This window comes from Trachurus trachurus (assembly GCF_905171665.1).
Source record: "Trachurus trachurus genome assembly, chromosome: 8".
Taxonomy (NCBI): domain Eukaryota; kingdom Metazoa; phylum Chordata; class Actinopteri; order Carangiformes; family Carangidae; genus Trachurus; species Trachurus trachurus.
The window spans coordinates 32,009,827-32,034,290 of NC_139905.1; the positions used below are offsets into that span (position 1 = coordinate 32,009,827).

At 40.7% G+C, this 24,464-nt stretch overlaps 1 protein-coding gene across 1 annotated transcript; it reads right to left on the bottom strand.

Annotated features, from left to right (window-relative positions):
* Positions 1-592: 592 nt before the first annotated feature.
* Positions 593-23,217, bottom strand: LOC310989752 (all-trans-retinol 13,14-reductase-like; the record flags this gene model as incomplete). Its single annotated transcript, XM_083976899.1, has 12 exons — positions 593-741; positions 837-996; positions 2,246-2,412; positions 4,497-4,606; positions 4,724-4,862; positions 4,951-5,070; positions 6,278-6,475; positions 6,565-6,760; positions 15,831-15,933; positions 16,240-16,378; positions 19,113-19,295; positions 23,058-23,217. 12 exons carry the CDS (start codon positions 23,215-23,217, stop codon positions 593-595), a joined length of 1,824 nt encoding a protein of 607 aa, XP_083833025.1.
* Positions 23,218-24,464: the final 1,247 nt, after the last annotated feature.

The following is a 24,464-nucleotide window of genomic DNA, read 5'->3' on the forward strand; positions in this document are numbered from 1 at the left end:
TGTTACAAAATGGAGACTTGTTTGTTTTCTCCTTGACTATCTGACCCGTGGTCTGGTCTGTTTTTTTCTTCTCTCTGATAACATCTGGTCTGTTAGTGAGAGGAAGACTGTTTAGTTTAGTAAAGGTGGGAACAATAATAAAGTGTCAATTTTAGGTCCATAACTCTACTTGTCCTGACAATGAACTTCAGTTGTGCTTTGTCCACTACTTGTTTTAAATGGCCCATGACCCTTAGCAGTGTGGGTATGTTGTTGGCGCAGTTAAGGAGCAGATGGTGGATCAGTAAGAAGAAGATTACCACAGAAAATAACAAAAAAAAAAAAAAAAGTATAGACAATAAAATCAGATAAGATTGTAAAAGAGAAAATCTTTATTGATACTTTGGACTTGGAGTGTAGTTTATTCAAATGTTACGATGGCAGTGTTTCTGTTTTCAATTTCAGTTCAAGGGTGATGAATATAAAGGTCACAGATTTTCACCTGGATTCCTATGGACATTGGGGAGATGATAGGTGGTTAGGTGTGTGTAAATTTCATTTTGTAATTTGACAGATGGATAAACAGTGTGTCTCTAGCACAACCTTGTCACCACTAGGTCCTCTTGTGATTGTTCTGTTTGCGTTTGAGCTTGGTCTTCAGGCCCAGGAGGTCGATGTAGAGGATCTGGTTCAGGACAGCAGAGGCACAGAGCAGTCCGCCGTGCAGAGCTCCAGCCATGCCGTTGCAGAATACGTCCTGACCTGCAGACACACAAACACACACACAACACAAACACTGAGCGCACGTATCCGTCTCTATCGCCCCTTGAAAACTTAACTCCCGTTCCTCAAGTCACCTGTTAGGTAAAGTCCATCGACGGGCGTCTGTGGTCGTGTCCTAGCAACCACCTCTGGGTTGAAGCGCTCCAGGTTGTGTTCGGCACCGTACATCTCACCTCGAGGAGCGCCCAGATAGTGCACGTTTGTTAGAGGGGTGGCAGCATCCACCATCACCACCTGAACACACACACACACATATATTTGTAGGTATTTTCAAAGTACAGTTGATAATAGAAATTTTGCTGGGAATGAGAATGTTGAGTTAAGACAATGAGCTAAAACAAGCTAAAAGGCCGGGTAGCGCCAAGTTACACAAAGCAACCAAATTTCTTTTAAATTTTAAGTACACTGCCTAAAGGGATAGTAGTATTTTTTTAAAGTGGGGTTGTATGATCTACAAATAGCCCCTAAGTACTTTAATTGCAGTAGCAGACTCTCTGCACTCCTCTCGTTAGCAACGCCAGCCCATAGCCCTGCCCAGAGATTTACAACATGTGAACAGACCCAAAGAAACGGCCTATTTTCACGGCCTAAAAGAGGTTTGACCTGAAAAAAAAAACACAGTTTCATTGTTTGCTAGAATATAATTTTTTCCAGCCCCTCAAAGTGCAGGAAAAACACAGTTTTTATTTGGATCAACGTGAGTTGGTTAGGTCCAAATAAAAACACTTTGAAGGGCTGGAAAAAATGATATTATGGTGAACAATGGGACTGTGTATTTTTTTTTTCAGGTAAAACCTCTTTTAGGCCGTGAAAATAGGTTGTTTCTTTGGGTCTGTTCACAACACTGTATGTTGTAAATCTCTGGGCAGGACTATGGGCTGGCGTTGCTAACGGGAGGAGTGCAGAGAGTCTTCTACTGCAATTAAAGTACTTAAGGGCTATTTGTAGATCATACAACCCCACTTTAAAAAAATGCTACTAGGGCTGCAACTAATGATTATTTTCATCATAGATTAATCTGTCGATTATGTAAATGATCAGTCGATTAGTTGTTAGGTCAATAAAATGTTTGAAAAATGTGTTTGCCAAACCACAACATGACGTCCTCAAAAGTCTTGTTTTGTCCACAAACCAAAGAGAGACTCAGTTTATTGTCATAAAGGAACAAAGAAACCAGAAATATTCACATTTTAGAAGCTGGAATCAGAGAATTTTGACTTTTTTTCTTAAAAAAACGACTCAAACCGATTATTCGATTATCAAAATAGTTGACGATTCATTTAATAATCTATTATTGTTTGATTAATTGATTAATACGTTTGACCATTTAGGTAATTCATGCACCAAGTGTGGCTGCAGGAGGCAGCTATGTTAGATCACCTGAGCTCTCACCACATTGGTTGAAGAACGTCTGTGGTTCAATTCTTTAGCTACTGTTGAATTTCAACCAGTGAATAACTTCTGTACAAACTTGGACATATACCTTGTCTCTGAGTTGTGGGAAGATGGTCAGAGCCCAGTCCAGTAGCTCTTGGGCCATGCTGTTCTTCAGGTCCAGGTAGTCCTGTCCTCTCTTGCCCAGCTTTGTGTCCTCCCATTCCTCAAACCACTCATAGCGAGCCATGGTCAGCATGGTCATACAGGACTTACCTGCAGGGAGATAGAAAGACGCTTGTTTTCAGCTGAATCTTCTTGAATGGAAGTGGATGTACTGGTAAAGGTAGGAATTAGGTAGCACTAATTTCCCTTCAAATTTCACTCATTATCTACTCACCCTCATGTCGACTTAGAGCTGTGAGAATTTTCTCTGAGTTACGGGGGGGTCCGCGCAGCAGTATTTGTCCATATAATGGTTGTCAATGGATACCAACTTTCTTCGTCCAAAAAGACACACCAAAAAACATCCAAATACCTCCATACTGCTCGTCTGTAATGTCCCTCTTGTATTGAAGCCCCAACATGAGAAATTGTTCCGAAAAAAATTAAATAAGTCTATATTTTAAGTTTGTTTGTAGCAGAAGCTCCCAGTGTCTCGGTTCACTGCTCTTCCTGTGTCAGTGCAAATCACGCGAGATTTGCACTGACAATTTCTAATGTCGGGGCTTCAATAGAGGGACATTGCAGACGAGCAGTATGGAGGTATTTGGATGTTTTTTGGTGTGTCTTTTTGGACGAAGAAAGTTGGTATCCATTGACAACCATTATATGGACAAATACTTCTGTGCGGACCCCCCCGTAACTCAGAGAAGGCACAGAGGAAAATTCTCACAGCTCTTAGTCGACATGAGGGTGAGTAGATAATGAGTGAAATTTGAATTTTGGGTGAACTATCCCTTTAAGAGAAAAGGAAAACAACTTTGCTGCTTTTTACACTTGTGACAGTGTGAAATCCTGCCTCAAAGGAGGGTTAGCCCTGCTGCTCTGTATTGCTTATATGCCTAATAATAAGCCTTCAAACTGACAGCATCCAGAGGCACACACACACCAGCACAGCCACTGCAGCCACTGAGCACCTTGTGTTGCCTTAATCATCAAGCATAACATTAGTATCACAGACTGATTGGACAAAGTAGAGAGGGGTAAATAAATGTTAGTATGCTCAGTTAAACTGCAGTTTTTTAAAGGTCATGGCCATTTTATTAGCTTATTTACATTATTCTATGGCAGTGGTTCTCAACCTTTTTTGAACCAACGCCCCCCTGACCATACCATGATCCTATGACTGCCCCGGGTGCCCCCCCCCAGTTCGTCCTCATGACTGAAGGTGTGTTTTCACAAGGGATTTGAAAATTTTCAAAAAGCGGACTTCAAATTTCCAGCATTTGGCCTAAATTATTTATTTTTTACAGTTCTCTAGAACAAAAATGGCCTGTAATGATGGTAATTATGAAGGAGCTGTCCATGGTTACTTAACCAAAAGTCTCTTGACATATCAAACAAAGAAACTATGGAAGTTTTAATGCTCAAAATACAAACGATATCATGAGGTGAACCCTATGTTGCAGTATAAAAAAAAAAAAGATCGTTGATTGTTACATCTGCAAGTACTTTAAAAAGGTGAATTTAATGGAAAAAATTTGAAAATGGCCACCTCAGATGGTTAAGGGTGTGGATGTTAGGGACGGGGTTGGAGGGGGACAGGGGCCGCTGGGCTTCAGTGCCCAGGGACCCCTGGGGGTATTGATCCGGCCCTGCTGCAACTACACAGCGGTTACTTTTTTTTTTTTTTTCAGTTAGCAAACTCAGTGTCAGTCTTTATGATATTGTTCCCCCTCTATTAAATATGGAAGGAAGGTGAACATTACAGGACATGACCTGTTCTAATGATGAAATCAGAGGTCCTTAGATGTGTGTTTCTCTTCTATAATGCACAATCTACATCTCGGAGGTGACGTCTTTACGGGCTTCCCTCATCAAACGGGGGGATTGTGCAAGACGCTACATCTGAACGACCCCACATGCACGCTGCAGGTGGCGGCCAAAAATCACCTTAGATCGGCAGGGAAACCCTATTCTATGGAAACACTTGTAAAAGCACTAATGACTGTACACTCTTCTATAGGTACAGTCCAAGGCCATTCAACCCTACCTGTGTTTAAGACATTGAATCAACCAAGGTTATCATTCTCAGTTAGCAGTTAGCAAAAGACCAACAGGGATTCAAGTTGGGGAAATGTAACATGATACACAAGATGAGATTAGATGGCTGAGTAGTAAATATAAATGTGTGTTACCTGGGTGTCTGATGCTGGATGTTGGATCTTTAGCAGATGGGAAAGTGATGAACATCATAGGAATGTTTCCTAATACCTCATCTCTGCTCAGGGAAGAGTATTTCTCCATTCTTCAAATATAATGTCATGTAGAACAAACACAGATGCAGATACATTAGAACAACACAGTGGGAATTCAGATTAAAAATGGAAGGAATAAAAATAAATAAATGTTATGAAAAACCTACAGTGAATCCAAGTCATTGTCTTTATACATCCAGAAGTTTGTAGAAACAATCCCAAGCTCCTCTTTGGTTCCATCCAGACCAACAAAGACCAGGAAGGAGCCCATACCATGACGTACCATACCCAACAGAGACTGGATCTCTGGAATCACAAACACACAGGAAAAGTCACAGGAAATGTACAGTCAAAGACAGAAATTGTGAAAAAATTATAAGTACCAGTACATTACCTGGTTTGTCCTGCACTTGTTTGGGCAGAAACTTCTGGAAAGTGTTGAAGATGCCGGCGTTGGAAATAACAACGGGGGCATGAACCTCGATCTCTTGTTGTCCTTTACGCACCGTCACACCTGACACACAAATAGTGTTCATCACCAGGAAGCATAGTATAGCATTGTTTGGTAGAAAGTTAACCTTTGTTAGCACAGATACTGTAGGTTTTAGGGATTTAATATCAACTTAAAGGGACAACAAGGAGTTTTGGAAAGCGAAGTGTTCTCATACTACATTTACCATGAGCCTCCGCGTGCACGGGGAAATTCTTGGACCGGCGCAAGACGGACGTCTTGCCCAGAATGTTTACATTGATCAAGAATTAAAAGTCAGAAGTTCGAAGATACAGATCAGACGGATCAGATACCGTCGTAGTTCCGACCATAAACGGCGATTCGGCGGCGTTATTCTCATGACTCGCCGGGCAGCGTCCGCGAAACCGAAAGTAAAGAAAGCTGGTTGGCTCGACCAGCGTTTCCACCACCACTAATAATAACAAAATAACGATAGAGACAAAACGATATATTTATAGAAAATGGGCCCATTAACAAGTGGTAACGTAGATTCATCCACATTAATGTGAGACTTTTTTATAACCAAATACAAACTCCTTGTTGTCCCTTTAACAGTACCAGAAGTGCTTTAACACAAATTAAAACAGGTTAGAAAGATGCATAATTTCATTAATTACTTTCCCAGGGTCCTATACTTTACACTTCAACACGTTCGCCATGTCTTATTTGAAGTGTTGATGCAGAAGATATATTTGTGGAGTCAGCAACTGCAGGAGGAGAGCAGGCATCACTCTGCAGAGTAGGACTCCTACTTGTTGTATTTTAGTTTTTTTTTTTTTTATTGTACAATGAAAAAACATGTTAAATGAAATTTTCAGATGTCTTACATGTTTTTGAAGCCAAAATTAAAACGGATAAATCACTGTTTTTCTTGAGAGACTCTTTCACAAAAATGCATTTTTCTCAGCTTTCTAGAAAAAAAGTGGTATTTTTGGTGCAACCAGGCTCTATTCAACTTAAGACAAATCAAGAATGGAACAAGGTACAAACAAATGGTTTTTTCCCAGTTAAATAGAGAGTCTCCTCTTTCCTTTGAGCTGTTTGGTGTTTTCAGAGTCATAGTACAAAATATATTGTGGGTCTTGAAATATTACTCAAAATGCCTCAAAACGCTGGCACTGACCATTTTATAAAAGGGCTGGCACTCAATGAGTTAATCACAGTGAGCTGGGCCACCACATTACAGAAGCTGTGTCCCTTCCTTCCTCACCGTAGGTCTTCCCCTGCTGGTTGAGCAGGACGCGCTGCACCGGAGCCCTGACCAGCACGGTGCCACCAGACTGCTGAATGACAGGGATGATGTTGAAGGCAAACTCACTGGCGCCCCCTCGTGGGTAATACGCACCACGTTTGTAGTGGTGAATAAGCAGTGCGTTAATGAGAAAGCTGGACTCTTTGGGAGGGACGCCTAAAACAAAATCACATAAAAATAAAAAAACATCAGCATCACAGAAGGTTACACTGTCAATGTGATCCATGTGTAGGTGTCACACACACCATAAAACAGATAGGCTGACAGCGCCTGCAGGTCCTTGTTCTGTGTGAGGCGGGACATTATTTCTGAATGGTTGGTTGTTGCCAGGGAGAAGACTGAAGAGATGCGATCCACCAGGCCGGTCCGGACCAGGAAGTTCACCAACCAAAACGGAATCATCTTCAAGATGGCGATGAGTGGCGTCCGCCTCGCGGCTAGCTGCAAGGAAAGACACACAGGCATACCATTATTTATCCGGCTTAATGAGAAACTTTAAAGGACCACCTACATGTATATGAGAAATACAATTGAAGTATTTTATACTAATGATGTGAACAGTTACCACCAACAAGCAGAGGTAAAGCTGCACCTGCATGTCTCTACTACCACTGTTTAACGTTTTCACCTTCATCCATCATGACTCCACAAGGGTGAATTTTACTAACTGAGAGTTTTGCATCATATGTCTTCACCACAGCACACAGTCTTTAAAGGTACATTGTGTAACTTCTCCTGTTATCTATTCACGAAAATCGATTATTTCGTTCAAAAGTCTGTTTTTCATTAAGCAGTAATCCCCCCCATCAACAAAGTGAAGTGTTCCTTTCAGCTCTGAATTAGCCGTTCATATCATTCATATCTCCATGGAGTGGGTAAGCTCGGTGCTGGCTGCCATGTCGTGTCGCCATGCTGCATTCAGGTGCAGTCGGAAAAACGGCCGTCGGTAACAAACCAGATGTCATTTTAGTCACAGAAGTGGAGAGAAAGCCGGTAAAACATGGGTCAGGTAAACAATACCACGTCGCCATGACAACATATTGTCACGTGTATAGACCACTTCGGCGTCGACGTCACAGTGACGTACTGGTGGCAGAAAAATACCGGAAGTAAGCAACAAATACACGTCCTGACCATAGGTCCTGACATACAGCTCAACTTTAAAAAGCAGCGCAGGGGGGCGCTGTTGAGCGATGGAGGAGTAAGACGTGTTCGCACGAGCTCTGATAACTGTATCTTTATTAAAACACTAAACTTTTGTAAATCCGCTCTTAAGATCCTCGGAACGACGCAAGAAGATACACAAAAGCGCATTGTAAAGACCAATGTAAAGAAACGATGTCAAAAAAAGGAAAAAATAGGAAAAACGACCAACAAGAAGCAGGCCTCGACCAGCCCTCGGACCCGAGTGACACACCTCTACCTGAGGAGATGAGTGACGAGGCGGACCCACCCAACCGTGCAATACTAGCTGCTATCGCTAATCTTCGAAATGAAGTCACTCAGATCAAGAACGATATATGTGCCTCCATAGATGCACGCATACAAAGTGTTTGCACTGAGCTAAGAGAGGAGCTGGCTACGACTAAAAAGGAAATCCAGACATCCATTACAACACTTGAAGGAGCCACGGCCTCGCACGAGAAAACTATTAAAGAGCTGGAGAAGTCAGCCTCATTCCACGCCGACGATGTTACTGCTCTCCAACGTCAGGTAACACGACTGAACTCCGAAGTGGGGAAACTGACTGAAAAATGTGAGGATTTAGAAGGCAGGTCTAGGAGGCACAACATTAGGATCATCGGAGTTCCCGAAGGGGCAGAAGGATCCAGGCCGCGCGACTTCGTAGCTGACCTGCTAAAAGATGTGCTATCTCTGGACGAGAAGCCACTCATTGACCGAGCGCATCGGACCCTCCGGAGAAGCCCCGACCCTCGAGAGCCCCCCAGGCCCTTCATCCTGAGGCTGCACTATTTTCATGTGCTTGAGGACATTCTACGAAAAGCCAGCGCGGCGAAGCAACTTAACTTCAGAGGCAAGAGGATTCAAATATTCCCTGATTATCCTCCGGCCGTGGCTAAGCGAAGGGCTCTATTCAACCGTGCCAGGGAGCTATTATGCAACAAGCCCGGCGTCAGGTATGGCCTACTTTACCCCGCAAGACTCCTGGTCACACACAATGGCACACAGACATCCTTCACAGACCCCAAAAAAGCCGAAGAATACGCGGAGCGACTCTCTGGCCCAGGGTCATCTTCAGCTGCAGCGGACTGATAAATCACGGACCTCAGGAATATGTGTTTTCTGTCCGTAAGTGGCTAATTAGCCTCGGCGGCTAACATTAGCACAACAACTGTCACCTGCCAAAAAAAAAAAAAAAAAACTGCCGAGATACACAAGCATACACACATAACTGGTGTTTCACTGCATGACGGTAAGATCAAACATGCAAGGTGTGAACATTCTGGGTCACTGTACTATTTCCTTTAGAGACTGTATTGATATTATCCAAGCGTTATTCATTTATCCATTTCATTTAGTTCTATTATTCGATTCAGCTCATGTTTAAGTGTTGCCCAGTGTGACCTACTCCTATCTCTTGTTTCTAAAACTACAGCTATGTTTAAGCAGCTGTTTATATCTAGGATTTAAGACTAATTTTTGGATGCTTACCCTGTCAGATTAAGTTATAATCAAGGTGATTTCAATTTTAGATGACAGGAGAAGAGAGGGAAAAAAAAAGAGAGAAATTTGTTCATTTGACTTAAATCATTTCCAAAAAAAAAAAAAAAAATTCAGTGTATATGCTGCATAAGATATGTTGGTTTAAAAAACAAAAACAAAAAACAACAACTTTGAAATGTAGAATTGAGGTCCAGGTTCAGGCCAGGGGAGTGCATTTGTGTAATACATGATGATTAATGCGCTTGTATTAATGGGGGTGCGTGTGCGCATGTATACCCCTGTATGGTTGCTCGTTCCCTTTATCATATTTAAATTTCTTTATTATTAAGTTTCAGAGCTAATGGACCAACTTTGGAGTTAACAACAGGCCACCAATAGGTGTGGAAGTAACCTTAGTTATCATCTTTTTTTTTCAGCTTCCCTAAGAAGGCTCGCGCCATTCACTTTGAATTGGCTAGAGTAGTTTATTTTGTTTCTTTATTAATATGTGGTTCAGGTTGACCTGGGGAGGGAGATTTGGGTTGGGGAAAGAAGACCTTATAAAAACTGATTGCCAATACGCGGGATACCATGAGTGATAGCACCAAGGGGAAAAGAAACCTCACATTTTCCAGTTGGAATGTGCGTGGAGTAAATAATCCAGTCAAAAGAGGGAAGGTTTTGTCCCATCTTAAAACACTGACCTCGGATATTATGTTTTTACAAGAGACCCATCTGAATAATAAATCACATGGCAGGCTCAGGACAAAGTGGATAGGAGAGATTCATCACTCGGCTTTCTCTTCTAAAGCAAGAGGCGCAGCAATCTTAATTAGAAAAGGTGTACCTTTTTTGCAGAAAAAAACTATACCCGACAAGGAGGGTCGTTATGTTATAGTGATTGGAGAGATTCAGAATATCTCCCTCACCCTAGTAAATATATACGCACCTAATACAGATAACCCTGTATTTTTTCAGAAAGTTTTTGCATTAATACCAGATATATCACAGACTAATTTGATAATCGGAGGAGATTTTAACACCGTTTTGGATGCATATCTAGATAGATCCTCCACAAAGAAACCTCCCAGAAATGCCTCAAGTGAATTCCTTAATACATATATAAATAACACAAATATCCTAGACATATGGAGGATGATGAATCCCTCAGGGCGGGACTACTCATTTTATTCACCTGTGCATAATTCTTACAGTAGGATAGACTACTTCCTAGTTGATGCCAAACTTGCACCTTCTGTAGTGGATGTTCAATACCATAGTATTGTGATTTCAGATCACAGCCCACTTTTCTTTTCAGTATGTTTAGACCACTTAGACAAACCGCATACCTCTTGGAGACTAAATCCTCACCTGCTTACAGATAAAAAATTTCGTGATTACCTAAAAGATCAAATTTCATTGTATTTTGATATGAATGATATTCCAGAGACATCTCCCTCCACTCTCTGGGAGGCGTTTAAAGCCTATATTAGAGGTAGTATAATCTCATTTGAAGCATCAAGGAGAAAAGAAAACATGTCCAAATTAAAAGACCTGGAAGAACAGATCAAAGCACTAGATCAGGAAAATGCTCGATCCCCATCTACAACTCTACACAGAAAAATAACAACATTGAAGTATGAATACAATCAAATTATGTCTGTGAAAATAAGTAAAGCATTCCTGTATACCAGACAAAGGTTCTTCGAATTTGGGGATAAACCACATAAATTATTAGCTCGTCAGCTCCGAAAAATGGAGAACGATAGGACAATACATAAAGTAAAAGCCCGTGATAACACAATACTCACAAAACCCAAAGATATTAATAACAGGTTCCTCGAATTTTACACAGAATTATATACTTCTAAATCCACCTCAGAGTCTGAGATTATTAATACGTTCTTAGATAAATGTAACCTTCCCAAGTTAGGTGTTGAAGATTCTAAATCGCTAAATGTGGAGCTCACAATCATTGAGGTTCAGTCTGCTATTGCCTCATCAAAAGGTAATAAATCACCAGGTCCTGATGGACTCCCTGGAGAACTATATAAAACGTATAGTGGAAAGTTATCTCCTTATTTATTAAAGGTATTCAAACACGCTCAGGAAAACGGTGCTTTACCACCAACATTAACGGAAGCTGTGATCACGGTTATTCATAAGAAAGGGAAAGACCCACAGGAAGTAGGTGTTTCACTTTTGAATGTTGATGGGAAGCTATTTGCCAAAATACTTGCTAATAGATTGAACCCCCTATTGGAGAGGTTGGTACACCCAGACCAGACAGGTTTTGTACCCAATAGAAACTCTACTTTCAATCTGAGACGCCTCTTTAATATCATGTATACAAGAAAAGAACCACACTCTGATCTCGTTATACTTGCGCTTGATGCCGAAAAGGCGTTTGATCAGATTGAGTGGCGATACTTATTTGAAGTTCTTAGTAGGTTCAATCTCGGAGATGTTTTTTTGTCACTAATTAAACTTATCTACAAAAACCCTACAGCCCAAATCCTAACCAACCGAACACTATCCTCCCTGTTTAAGTTATATAGAGGGACGAGGCAGGGATGCCCCCTCTCCCCTTTGATTTTTGCTCTTGCTATCGAGCCGTTGGCTCAAAGTATTAGACTTGACCCTCAGATACATGGATACACCACTAAAGATACAATTAGTAAAATATCATTGTATGCAGATGATATTCTTCTTTATTTAACACGTCCACAAATGACTATTCCGGCACTTTTAGATAAAATCAATTTATTCGGTACTTTTGCAGGATATCGGATTAATTGGACAAAAAGTGTCTTAATGCCAGTCCATATGGATGATCTTACATTCCTGTCCAATCTCCCATTTAAAATCTCCTCAGAAAAATTTACCTATTTAGGAATAGAAGTGACAAGACAGTATACTTCTCTCTTTCAACAAAACTTTCCTCCTTTAATAGAAAAACTGCGCTCTAGGTTATTGTTTTGGGATGCACTTCCAATCTCGATGATCGGAAGAATAAATGCGGTTAAGATGGTCTTTCTCCCACAGTTATTATATCTATTTCAAAATATCCCAATATTCCTTAAAAAGACATTTTTTAAACAATTAGACTCTTTAATTACTCCATTTTTGTGGGGACACAAAGCTCCCAGAATAGGTAAAAAATATCTCTGTAGGCCTAAATCTGCAGGAGGATTAGCACTCCCAAATTTTTTGTTTTATTACTGGGCCTCAGCGATTAAGACTTTTATTTTTTGGCTAAACACCACAAAGTCCCCACCTAATTGGCTACTGATGGAACAGGAGGAATGTTATCCATATTCACTGGCTACAATTCTACTATCGCCAACTAAGATCAGTAGGTTATTATATAACAACAATCCTATTATTCATAACATGATTTGTATCTGGAAACAAATCAAATCCAGTCATAATTTAAAAAACATATCTTCTGCATTACCCATAGATAGAAACCCCACTTTTGTCCCGTCTGGTCTGGGTGGAGCCTTCTCTAAGTGGAATCAGAAAGGTATTAAATGTGTTAGAGATCTGTATATACAAGGTGTATTTGCCTCGTTTTCTCAATTACAGCGGAAATTTGGATTGGAAAATAATAATTTCTTTCAATATCTGCAAATCAGAGATTATATACGTAAACACTTGGAGGATTTTCAGACCGAACCAAAAACATTAATAGATGACTGTCTGAAATTGCCAATAAATGAACCTAAATTGATAACTCGTATCTATAATAATCTCCTGTCATTAAGTCCCCCCCCTGCCCATATGCATAAAAGCAAATGGGAGAAAGAATTTGGCGAACCGATAACAGATGATCTATGGGACAGAGCCCTTGAGAAGATCAGCACCTGTTCACACAGTACAAGACACTGTCTTATCCAATTTAAAATTATACACATGCTCCACTTCTCAAAGGAAAAATTACATAACATATATCCAGAAGTATCACCTATGTGTGATAAATGCAAAGCTTCCATTGCAACCCATCTACATAGTTATGTACTATGCCCCAAAATTTACTCTTTCTGGGCTGGTGTTTTTGATATAATGTCCAAGGTTATGAGGTTTGTGATAAAGCCAGAACCCTTACTTATTATTCTCGGGGTGTCTGAAACCTTTAAAAAATTAAGCAAAGCACAACAATGCTTTATTTCATATGGTCTTATAATAGCGAAGAAAAATATTCTTCTATTATGGAAGAGTGAAAAAGCACCGACATCTAAGATGTGGTTGGAGGAATTAACTAGTACACTCCATCTGGAAAGAATAAGATATGTCCTGAAAGACAGACTCCAGCATTTTGACGCAACTTGGCAACCTCTTATACAGTACCTTGCTAATACGAACCCATCTTAATATTCGGTCTTCTATGCTAGCAGGGTTCTCGTGATATTTTCCATGCGGGTCTTCTCCAGTGGGTGGGGGGGTGGGTTTTATTTATTTTTTCTGTCAACCTGTCATGTTCTGTTTCTGTTGTCTTTGTTCACATGTTCTGTAATTATTATGTTTGTATGTCTGTATTATAAATGCCCAATAAAAATACAAGGGAAAAAAAAAAAAAAAAGCAGCGCAGCTGCTTGGCTGCAGCACGACCCTAAGCTGTGATGATGAGCCCACATTAGAGGGTGAATTTTATTTAATTTTCGTAATCGCGGTGCAGAACAGTGAGTTTGGAGCTGACGAAAGGAGAGAAAAAAGAGAGTCGTGCCGCGGCGAGACCGATGAAATGGTGATTAGAGAGGGAGCGATCAGTGGTGACCGCCGCGCTGACGGACCCGGTGGAAATTGGGGTGATACAACGACTGCTGAGGAGGAACTATAAAGAACTCAGCTGTGATTTAAACTAGGACCTAAACCGAGTCGAGTAGAGCCGAGCTGTAACTGTGTAGTGGAGAAGCGGCAACACACGCGCGTCCCCTCAGATGCGGCTGCATCTCTAGGTCACTGGTGTGTGAGTGTGAGAGAAATAAAAGCTCTGACTTGCTTGGGCAGACGTTGTTTGGTGTCACCCGCTGATTTGCACATGTAGGCTACAATATCTAGACCCCCAATAGGCCTATAAGACGACCCGTCCTTTACAACTTTTTTCGACGGAAAAAATAGGTTCTTATCAGTCAGTGTATAAACTATAGCCTATGTAGATATTGCGTGCATCGTTTAGGGATAAACATTTACCGTTTCATTCAGTGTGAACGTTAACACGTGTTCACGTTCACCCTCTTATTCATTTATTTTGACATTCATTCATTCATTTTTACACACATCGGGTCATGAGCGGTGTCCCTAGCAACGGTCTGTGCCTATAGCCTAACAACAGTCTGACTAATACAGAAATAACAGACATGGATCCGTTAAATAAACTGTAATATACAGTCATACAAGTAGGCAACAGTTTGCTGTCATACCGTAGTTGATGGACTTGTTGATGATCGCCCACGCAGCGTTTTGTGTCCCTAGGCAGTAGCCTACGTCGGTCCGTAACACACAACACACTCCGTTGATAATCGTTAACTTAGCCTACTCAGGTATGACAACCTGTTTTCTGTTGACAAAACATTAAAATAATCAGAGAAGGCCTCTGTATGATCCATCTTCCTCTGATTTGATCGCTCTTGATGCCGGCTTTCCACTGTTGACACCAGATCAGCTGTCACGTTCTGCCACCAGTGAAGCCCCGCCCACAACATACGTCATCAATGTTTATAAACATAGAAATGGTCTATTGTTTTGCCTCGTGCTGACGGACCACTTGTTTACATAGAGGCTTGTTGAAGCCGTTACCTGCAGCGGCCGTCGTCCGTCTGCCGTCTAACCGATTTCACGTGAATGCAGCATGAAAAATACGACTGAGTTGCTTGAGATATACAACCACAACGCTAGATGGGAGGAATTCTTACACAATGTACCACGGTGGCACAGTGGTTAGCACTGTTGCCTCACAGCAAGAAGGTCCTGGGTTCGAATCCCCGGCCGCCCTTTCTGTGTGGAGTTTGCATGTTCTCCCCGTGTCTGCGTGGGTTTCCTCCGGGTGCTCCGGTTTCCCCCACCACTAAAAACATGCCAGCTAGCCTGATCCTCCAGTCAGTGCCCCTGACCAAAGGCACTGGCTCATAATCTGGAGTTGGTCCCCGGGAGCTGCACCGTGGCTGCCCACTGCTCCTCAGGGATGGGTTAAATGCAGAGAAAGAATTTCACTGTACTAGCTGTATATGTGACAAATAAAGTACCTTTACCTTACCTTTACCTTTAAAGGAGACATATTTATTATTCTTTTATTATTATTATAATATCTTATATCTTATTATTATTATTATATTTATTATTATTCTGCCCCCTTTCCACAAATTAAAATAGTTCCCAGGTGTCTTAAAGACATGTCTGTTACATGCTTTGGTCAAAATCCCCCAAGGATCAAACATCACAGCTCTTTTCATCCTCTCTAAACAGCCCTGTTCACAACGGCTGCTTTCAGTGTCTGTCCCTTTAAATGCAAATGAACCACTGCTTGCCCCGCCCCTTCTCCTGGTACCAGGTAGGAAGATATTATGCAATTTTGAATCATAGTTACATCACTAGAAGACAACTACAGCTCATAAAACCACATGGATTTCAACCTAGTGAGTCTGAACATTACAGATTTATTTGTCAATTCTCACATTTTGGGGCCAGAAGGCAAAACAAACACCTAAATATATGTTAAAGAGCCTTCAAATAGTGATATTTCCATAATGTGGCCCCTTTAATGTCTGCCCAGAAGTATCACAGGAAGTCAGGGGAGAAACAACTGAATTATAATGATAATATACCAACCAGATATAACCTCCCATACCTTCATCAGTCTCATGAACTCATCAATGGCCTGCTCCTCTCCTGGAAACTGTTTCTTTAGACTTGCTGCCATCTTAGTCTTCCCTGAATGGATATGGTACTCCCTGAGAATGACAGAGAGATAATGTAGGATCGGTACTCTCATGGTGTAAATATATATTATGTATGTAGATGGATAATAGGATAACACAGACGCCTGAGATTGAATGAGGAAGACACACAAAGCTCAAGGCCTAAGCTTTGGTCTTCATTTATTATGGTTGGTAATTCCTGGAAAGTTAGATCAGAATGCTGGAAGAATGAATGAAGAAGAAAGAGGGCAAAAGAATAGAATAGAAATAATATAAAAAATAAATAGAAATCAAGAGTGAAACTTTAAAATACTATTACAACGAATGCATTTTCCTAACCTGCGCTGGTCAGACTGACCCAGGATCAGAGTGTCAAACTGCTCCCCCAGACGTGTGAACTGCAGCTGTCCGTCTGTGATCTGGTCCAGAGCCACCTTCAGCAGACTGTTGTCATGGAGCTGGCCCAGGTAGTGGATACCTTGGTCACAGCAGAGAGAGTCATCAACGTTTCAGTCACAATCCTATAAGTTTTTCTAATGTTTTGGACACAGAATAGAAACCAAGTTGTACCCATCTGACATTAGAACAGGTCTGGATTTAGACTTTCTCACTCATACCTGCTCCTGTCCTGATATTAATTTGATTGAATGATTAATCATAGATGACATTACAACTACAAATCATTGATTACTGATGCCAGGATCAGGGCATGAAAACAAACCTGTCATAAAGTGCAAGTGGCAAAAGACCAGATTGTCGGTTAATTATTATATCCACAAGGCCCTGCTTCATAACTTTAACTATGGAGGGATAAAAACGACACATTATTCTTGTCAGATTACTGCAGAATATTTGAATATGTTTCTATTTAGTTACAGTTCTTCTGCTCTTCTAGACCAGCTCCTTAAAATAATAATAATAATGAATTGGCTTTGTGTTTCAAAAACAAATAAACTTTCACTCCCTCTCATGCTGGGTGTGGCCTCCCTTCTTCAACACTCTGACCTTAAAGGGATAGTTCACCCAAAATTGAAATTTCACTCACTATCTAGTCACCCTCATGTGGACTAAGGGCTGGGAGAAGTTTCAGAGTCCTCCGTGGCTTCTCTGAGTTACAGAGTATTGAAATTGTCCCGAAAAAAATTAAATAAGTTTATATTTCAAGCTTGTTTGTAGCGGAAGCTCCTCTTCCCGGTTCGTCAAATTTGGACGAACCAGGGTCTGTCCTCTTTCCCAGTTCGTCCAAATTTGACGAACCGGGAAGAGGAGCTCCCAGAAGCTTCCGCTACAAAATAAACTTGAAATATAGACTTATTTAATTTTTTTCGGGACAATTTTGCATTTCTGGGCTTCAATACAAGACGTATTGGAGGTATTTGGATGTTTTTTGGTGTGTCTTTTTGTTACGAAGACAGTTGGTATACATTTGCAACCGTTATATGGACATGCACTGCTACGCCGAGACCCCCTGTAACTCAGAGAAGCCACGGAGGACTCTGAAACTTCTCCCAGCCCTTAGTCCACATGAGGGTGATTAGATAATGAGTGAAATTTCAATTTTGGGTGAACTATCCCTTTAAAACTCATAAAGTCTTCCAAAAATGTTTGAAATTATCAATTCTTCTGAAAATAATATCTCAGGAACACCAAGAGAGAGTGTCACCTGGCACACACACTATTCCCACTATGACCCACTGCACTGTATAATTGACCTATGGCTAAGCCCCGCCCCCTCCACTCACTGGGACAAACAGTCAACATTCGGTGACAGTTGCTATGGCAACAGCTGTCACAGTAGAGACATTTCACAGGAGGCAATTGATGATTTTTGGAGACAGAAAGATTAAATATCATCTGGAAGTCACCAAAACTTCACTTACATAGCTTTACTGCTATGGCTGTCGGTTGCCGCGAAACGCCGATAGCGACGGGCTAATTTCTGTTAGCCTGTCTATGGAGTTTTACATTATACGTTAGCATTAAGCTAGCGGACTTTATGCTTAGTTGTGATACTGGCTAACATCTAAACATCTCTGACAATATGTTGCCTCAAATACGTTGTTGACTTAAAGCAGAAGTAAGTGGTCCGGTCGTTTTCGCCAATGCTGCGTTCCAGGCAGGCTTTTGAAATCGTAAATTACAGCTTCAAGTCACAACTTACGACTTTGTAGCGTTCCAGGCAACCCACTCGTGTTTTTCCGACCTGTTTTACCGGTGAAAGTCACTATAACGGCCACTCGTAACTTCCGACCGGTGAACTCGTACCAGATCGAACTGGTACCACTTCACGGTCGGAAAAATACGAGTTTCCTTGAACGCACCATAACAGTCCTCGTCCCTACGTCACCACATTCACGGCGTTCCTTGGCTGCACACACAGCCCTGCATGCCGTTCTCTCTCCTCATTGGATAAAAACTGTAGGATACGATAAATGTTTTCTCTTCGGCGCAGAGCAGAGCAGAGTGACTGACAGACCCGTGTTTCAGTCCAAACACTCTATGTAAGTGATTGCTGTCGGAAGATAGAACTATTTAAGACTTATATTAACACAAATATATCACTTACTTCTGCTTTAACTTAGAACAGACGTAGACATCCTTGTTAAGTTTATCCACATTTAGTTGGTGTTGTGGTCTACCGCATAACTTTATCCAGAGCAGACACTTCTCTCGGTTGAGATGTGGCTTGGGAAAAGGTTAAAAAATCCACCCCGTGGCCCAGCCTCTCAGGATACCTAGTGTTGGAGTTGTATGTACCCCATGCACACCGTTTGACCATTTTAAACTTAAAATGTCAAGAAAAAACATATAAAAACGACTGAAAACTGACTAACTGCAACGCATTTCAATGGACGTGGAAGCAGAGAATGTCCGAGTGTATGGGCTAGCTATGCGCACTGTGATTGGCTCATCGTGTTTGGGGGCGTGGCTTAGCCATAGGTCAATTACGCAGACTGTTCAAACATGGTTTAGGATAAAAGTGTTAAATCTTCAAACCATTTAGATGTAAAGTGATTTTACAATGACGATAAAGTATTGTGCAAATAAAAGCTGGCAGTAACTATATTTGGTACTGGGAACTTGAGTGGTTGCAGAGGAATGACAACCACAGACATGACAACAGTCTGAGTGTTATCTGTCTGAACACATGATGCTTTTACTGAGTGGAAGAAAAGGATGTGTGTATTGTGTGTATACTGGCATACACTTACCCACATCAAACTCAAATCCCTTATTCTCAAAGGTGTGTGTGCAGCCCCCGGCCTGGTCATGTTGCTCCAGAACTAAAACTCTCTTTCCGGCTTTGGACAGAACAGCTGCTGCCGTCAGACCCCCGATCCCGCTGCCGATCACCACGGCGTCCAGAGCGGGAGGAACACGGTCCGCTGTGAAACCTGCACCAACACACACACACACACACATTGTACCTTGCGATTTCCTGATTCTGTTGTGAAGCACTTTGTGAAGCCCTTCTATGAAAAGTGCTATACAAATAAAATGTACTTACTTACACACATTTTACAGTAAAATCAACTTTTTTTTTTTGGTTTAGTTTTTTTAAACATTTTTTGAAGACTTGCACTTTTGTGCTAAAGTTTTAACCCTGTAAAGCATGAACCATGACATAATTGTCAGGAAATTCAAAAAATAAATTAAATTGGACCCTTTATTGGACCTTCTGACAAAAAATGTAAAAAAAAATAAAATAAAAAAAATACAAGTCCAATTTTCTTTTTAATAGGAGATTTGCATAGAAAATGACCTTACATACTGTACCTGCTGTATCTAATTTGATACACACATTTCCAACACGGTTCTACTATAAAATAAATTATGAAATATTAAGTAGTTTTACTTTACATCAATGCAGTAACTATATTCCTATTGAAGTTTCAGTAATTTAAAAAAGTTTTTCTTACGTTATCTTTTTCAAAATTGGCAGAGATATCCATGAGAAAACCAAGGGGGCAGTTGTGGGTCTGAGAAGTGAAGTTCAAAAAACTGCAATCCCCCCGGCTTCCTCTGGGGGCTGGTGTCAGAAAGCAGCATTCCCCATAGACCCCCATGTTAAAATCGCCGACTTTACATCCTCAATAAACATGTTAAAAGCCTGGTGTCAGCACGTTTTTTTTTCTCAATCGATAGTTTCTACCCCCCACACACTCTGAGGGGGGTGAATTTTTTTTTAACTCTACCGTTTTACTGTTATTAGGTTAAAACTCTGGCCAATTAGGGCGCGGAAACGTTGAGTGACAGGTCCGAGCAGCTCCGTGGACAGCTGCTTCGAGGCCAGTGGGCGGGTTCTCGGCCGGCCAATCCAACATGGCGCTGTTCAGGCCGCCATATTTGAGTCACAAAAACGACTCCCCAAAACCAATGGGTGACGTCACGGACGCTACGTCCATTCTTTTTACAGTCTATGGAGAAAACACATCTGGGTCACTGACTGACAGCGGCCATATTGGATGTCCCAGTGAGGGCCTGCTGGTGCATAAATAACTGCACCCTGCTGGTTTGTCTGATCATTGCATGTATCTGATTGTATACATTAGGTTTTTCAGGAAAAAAAATCACAGTGAGGATGTAGAGGTCTGAAAAACTCATGTATTTTCATGTATCAAATTTGATACAAATGGCGACATTAGGGTTAAACTTTTGCGAGAAAACCACACCTGAAGAGCACCTGTGGATAATAATCACCAAGACGACCCAACAGCACCTCCTCCACTTTTTTGCTTTAAAAAAAAACAAATAAAAACATTGACACAAAATCTCAAATCTAAAACAAAAATCCAGACGTTTAATAGAATTAAAACAGCTGCAGGTCAACAGGGCCAATCACAAGCCTCCGTTAGGTTACAGTTCATTTTAAATGGTATTATCTTCCCAGAGCAGAATAATAAAAAAGAAAAACACAGACAACAGAGATTTGAGACTAATTACAATCATAAAATCACACTTACCAAGTATTAACATTTTTAAGACCTTTGAAAAATTGATTTAAGACATTTTAATGCCAATTAAGGCCTTGTTTTTAGATGAATGAATTCAATGCCTTTTAAGACTTTTTAAGGATCCGTAAAAACCCTGGTAATATTGGTTTAAGGTCAAGTGTCTGTTCATATACTATGTGTCAATAGTTCAAGTGCACTTCCTGTGAGCTCTGCTCCACTTTCATGCTCTGTGTTCTCATTCAGTCCGAGTGTGAACAACAGACTGTGTCTCTGTCTCAACACATAAATCATGTTTCATAGAAGAGTGTGAAAGACAAAAGAGATGAAAAACCTTCACAATGTAAAATATAATTCACCTTATTAGAAAATACCCATTTTCTAACAGGTTGCCATTTGTGCAGTAACACCCCCATCTAGTGGGCAGACCCAAACACACCACATGGAATAAATAGGACACCTGAGGTATTTTACATTTAAGTTACATTCTTTCTCATTAGTATTTCTTGCTGCAGATGTGAATCATGTCTTTTGAAATGATTGTAGGCATAGGGTGATAAAGTGGTAACACACCATTTTTTAAAGTCTTACAGCACATAACAAGACTCTTATCATCTTAACATTTTCAAATGTAACACTTCAACTGTAAAATTATCTACCTAGATTGAATGCATTAGATGGGAGCCAGTGCAACAGTATTCTCTTCCTAGATGTTGTTGTGTTTTATTAACAAGCACTTAAAGGGATAGTAGCATTTTTTAAAAAAAGTGGGGTTGTATGATCTACAAATAGCCCCTAAGTACTTTAATTGCAGAAGAAGACTCTCTGCACTCCTCCACTGAGTCTTCTACTGCAATTAACCTGATTTTAAGTATATGCTCTTAAGGTTTTCATAATTTGTCACGCAGTCTTGTGATTTGTCTTTTTGTTTGTAATGTAATTTAATGTGTGGGAAGCCGTAGATACATTTTTACTAAGGTGGGAAATGTGAAACTAAACTAAAGTAAACTAAACTAAACTTAACTAATAACCCTAAGCAAATCGTTTAAACAGCATTTGTATGAGTGATTCTGGCTTCATTCATTCAGCCATGACGACTGTATATTAAACCCATTATAAAACCATTTGATTATTCACTTCAAACTTTACTTCATTTTCACAATCCCATGAAGAAAATGTTCAGTAGCAATAACAATAGGAGCGTAGAAATAAATAGAAAGATAGAGGTTTGGTCACAGGCGAGTTGTAGTTCAACCTGTGGATAAATTGATTTTATCCACACTTTTCCAATGCCCCTCTGGTATTGAAGCCCCGACATGAGAAATTGTTCTGAAAATATATATTTTAAGCTTGTTTGTAGTGGAAGCTCCCAGTGTCTCAGTTCACTGCTCTTCCTGTGTCGGTGCAAATCTCTCGTGATTTGCACTGACTGGCGGAACAATTTCTCATGTCAGGGCTTCAATACAAGAGGGACATTACAGACGAGCAGTATGGAGGTATTTGGATGTTTTTTGGTGTGTCTTTTTGGACGAAGAAAGTTGGTATCCATTGACAACCATTATATGGACAAATACTGCTGCACGGACCCCCCCGTAACTCAGAGAAGGAACGGAGGACTCTGAAAATTCTCACAGCTCTTAGTCGACATGAGGGTGCACTGCAAAAAATCAAATATCTTACCAAGAATATTTGTCTTATTTCTAGTCAAAACTAATCTCATTCTACTTAAAATAAGACTCATCACATTAAAAAGCAGCTTGTTTTGAGACACTTTTTACTTCTTTCAAGCAGATTTTCACTTGAAATAAATAGAAAAATCTGACAGTGGAGCAAGTTTTTCTTTCTTATTACAAGCACAAAAAACTTACTTTCACTGGCAGATTTTTCTACTTATTTCAAGTGAAAATTTGCTTGAAACAAGTGAAAACGATCTAAAAACAAGTTACGTTTTAGGTGATCAGTCTTATTTTAAGTGGAAAGAGTTTAGTTTTGACTAGAAATGAGACATTTTGACAAGAAATAAGACAAATATTCTTGGAAAGATTTTGAGTTTTTGCAGTGAGTAGACAATGAGTGAGAATTTGGGGTGAACTATCCCTTTAATATGCATATGTTTTAGGTGTTAAGTAGATTGTGTAAGTTCTGATTGTTTCTAACCAAGTATTTTGAATGAAAGAAAATCAAGATACACAAAAATTGTTTTACCTTTCTTCAGCCTCTCATCCCTCTGTTTGCTGTCGGTGACCAAGGGCCCCGGGGGCCTCAGGCACTTCTCACTGAACACCTTGTAGCGCTGTCGAGTGCTCAGGAATAAGGTGAGCGCCGCCAGCAGCAGCACGCAGCACAGCACGGTCCACCACCACATCGTAGAGGAGAGGAAGGAAGAGTGTGATCTGGAGGAAGAAGAGATGAGCCCAAGGTATAGGAGTGAAGGATGAAGAGACAAGAAAGAAGAAAATAAACTATCATCCAACCAGGCTGTCCTGGTCTGCAGAGAGGGGTGGGGTGAAGGGAAAAGTGGAGAAGATGGTTCAGAAGCACGATAAAAGCACACAGAACACATGACATTTGGAGGATTCAGAGCAGATTACACATTCTCCACACCAAGGTCATGAGATTTCATCAGACTCTTAGTTCATTTTTTCCACCGCAAATGTAATGTGCTCGTTACTGAACTCCCTCGGGACGCGTGGATTTACAAAAATCTTACTGTAGGGCTGAAATCACCACAGTTCCACCATGTGAGGGGGGAACAAAGATGCTGTGAACAAGACACTGTTCAGTTGGGGCTGATTAGATTTCTGGTTGACTGGGCTGATGTGCATGTGTGTGTTGGTGAATCATCTTACAACCATCTCAGTTCAGAATCCCAGGAACCCTGAGAGCGGCTGCTTCAAAGTAATAATAAAAAAAAGAGATCAGGATGTGAGTAATTCTTCACTTATTAATCGTTCAAAAGGTGTAATCTGGATAAAAATTATCCGGATTTTGAAATCCCCCTTTTTGCTATCCAGGATCACATAATCTGTTTTACTTTCATCCCAGTTGTTCAAAGCTCAGTAGGATTGGATCAGTCTCATCCAAATCCAAATTTTCAAGATTACCAAATCTCTAGATGGGATGTGCATCACACTGAAGGCTGATTGGTCTGTAAACAACAGGTAGAACAGCAGCATGGGTCACTCAAGTATGTTTATTTGAAAACTGAGTGTATGCATTGTTTTCTGTGCTCTTTGTTGTTTCTTCAATGTCTTTCAAACAGCCAGACTCCATCTGGTTGGGCTGTTAAAATAAATTGAAAAAAGCAAATATACACAAATTTATACAAATATACATATATTTCCCCATGTGTTTCAAATTCAAACTTCTAATTTTAAAATTAAATTAATTTCATTAAATTCAGTTTGGGGAAAAGTAATTGGGGAAAAGTTTTTCAGTTGTAGAATATTCAGCTATGGTCTACGATTTGAAAGAGGATGAGAAAAATTTGAAAAAAGCACCCCCCCCCCCCCCCCCCCCACACACACACACACACCCCCGCCCCTCCCCTCCCTCGGGGCCTCCCTTTACAGTCTATGGGGCCTCCTCGCGAGTCGCGACCTTTTTACAGTC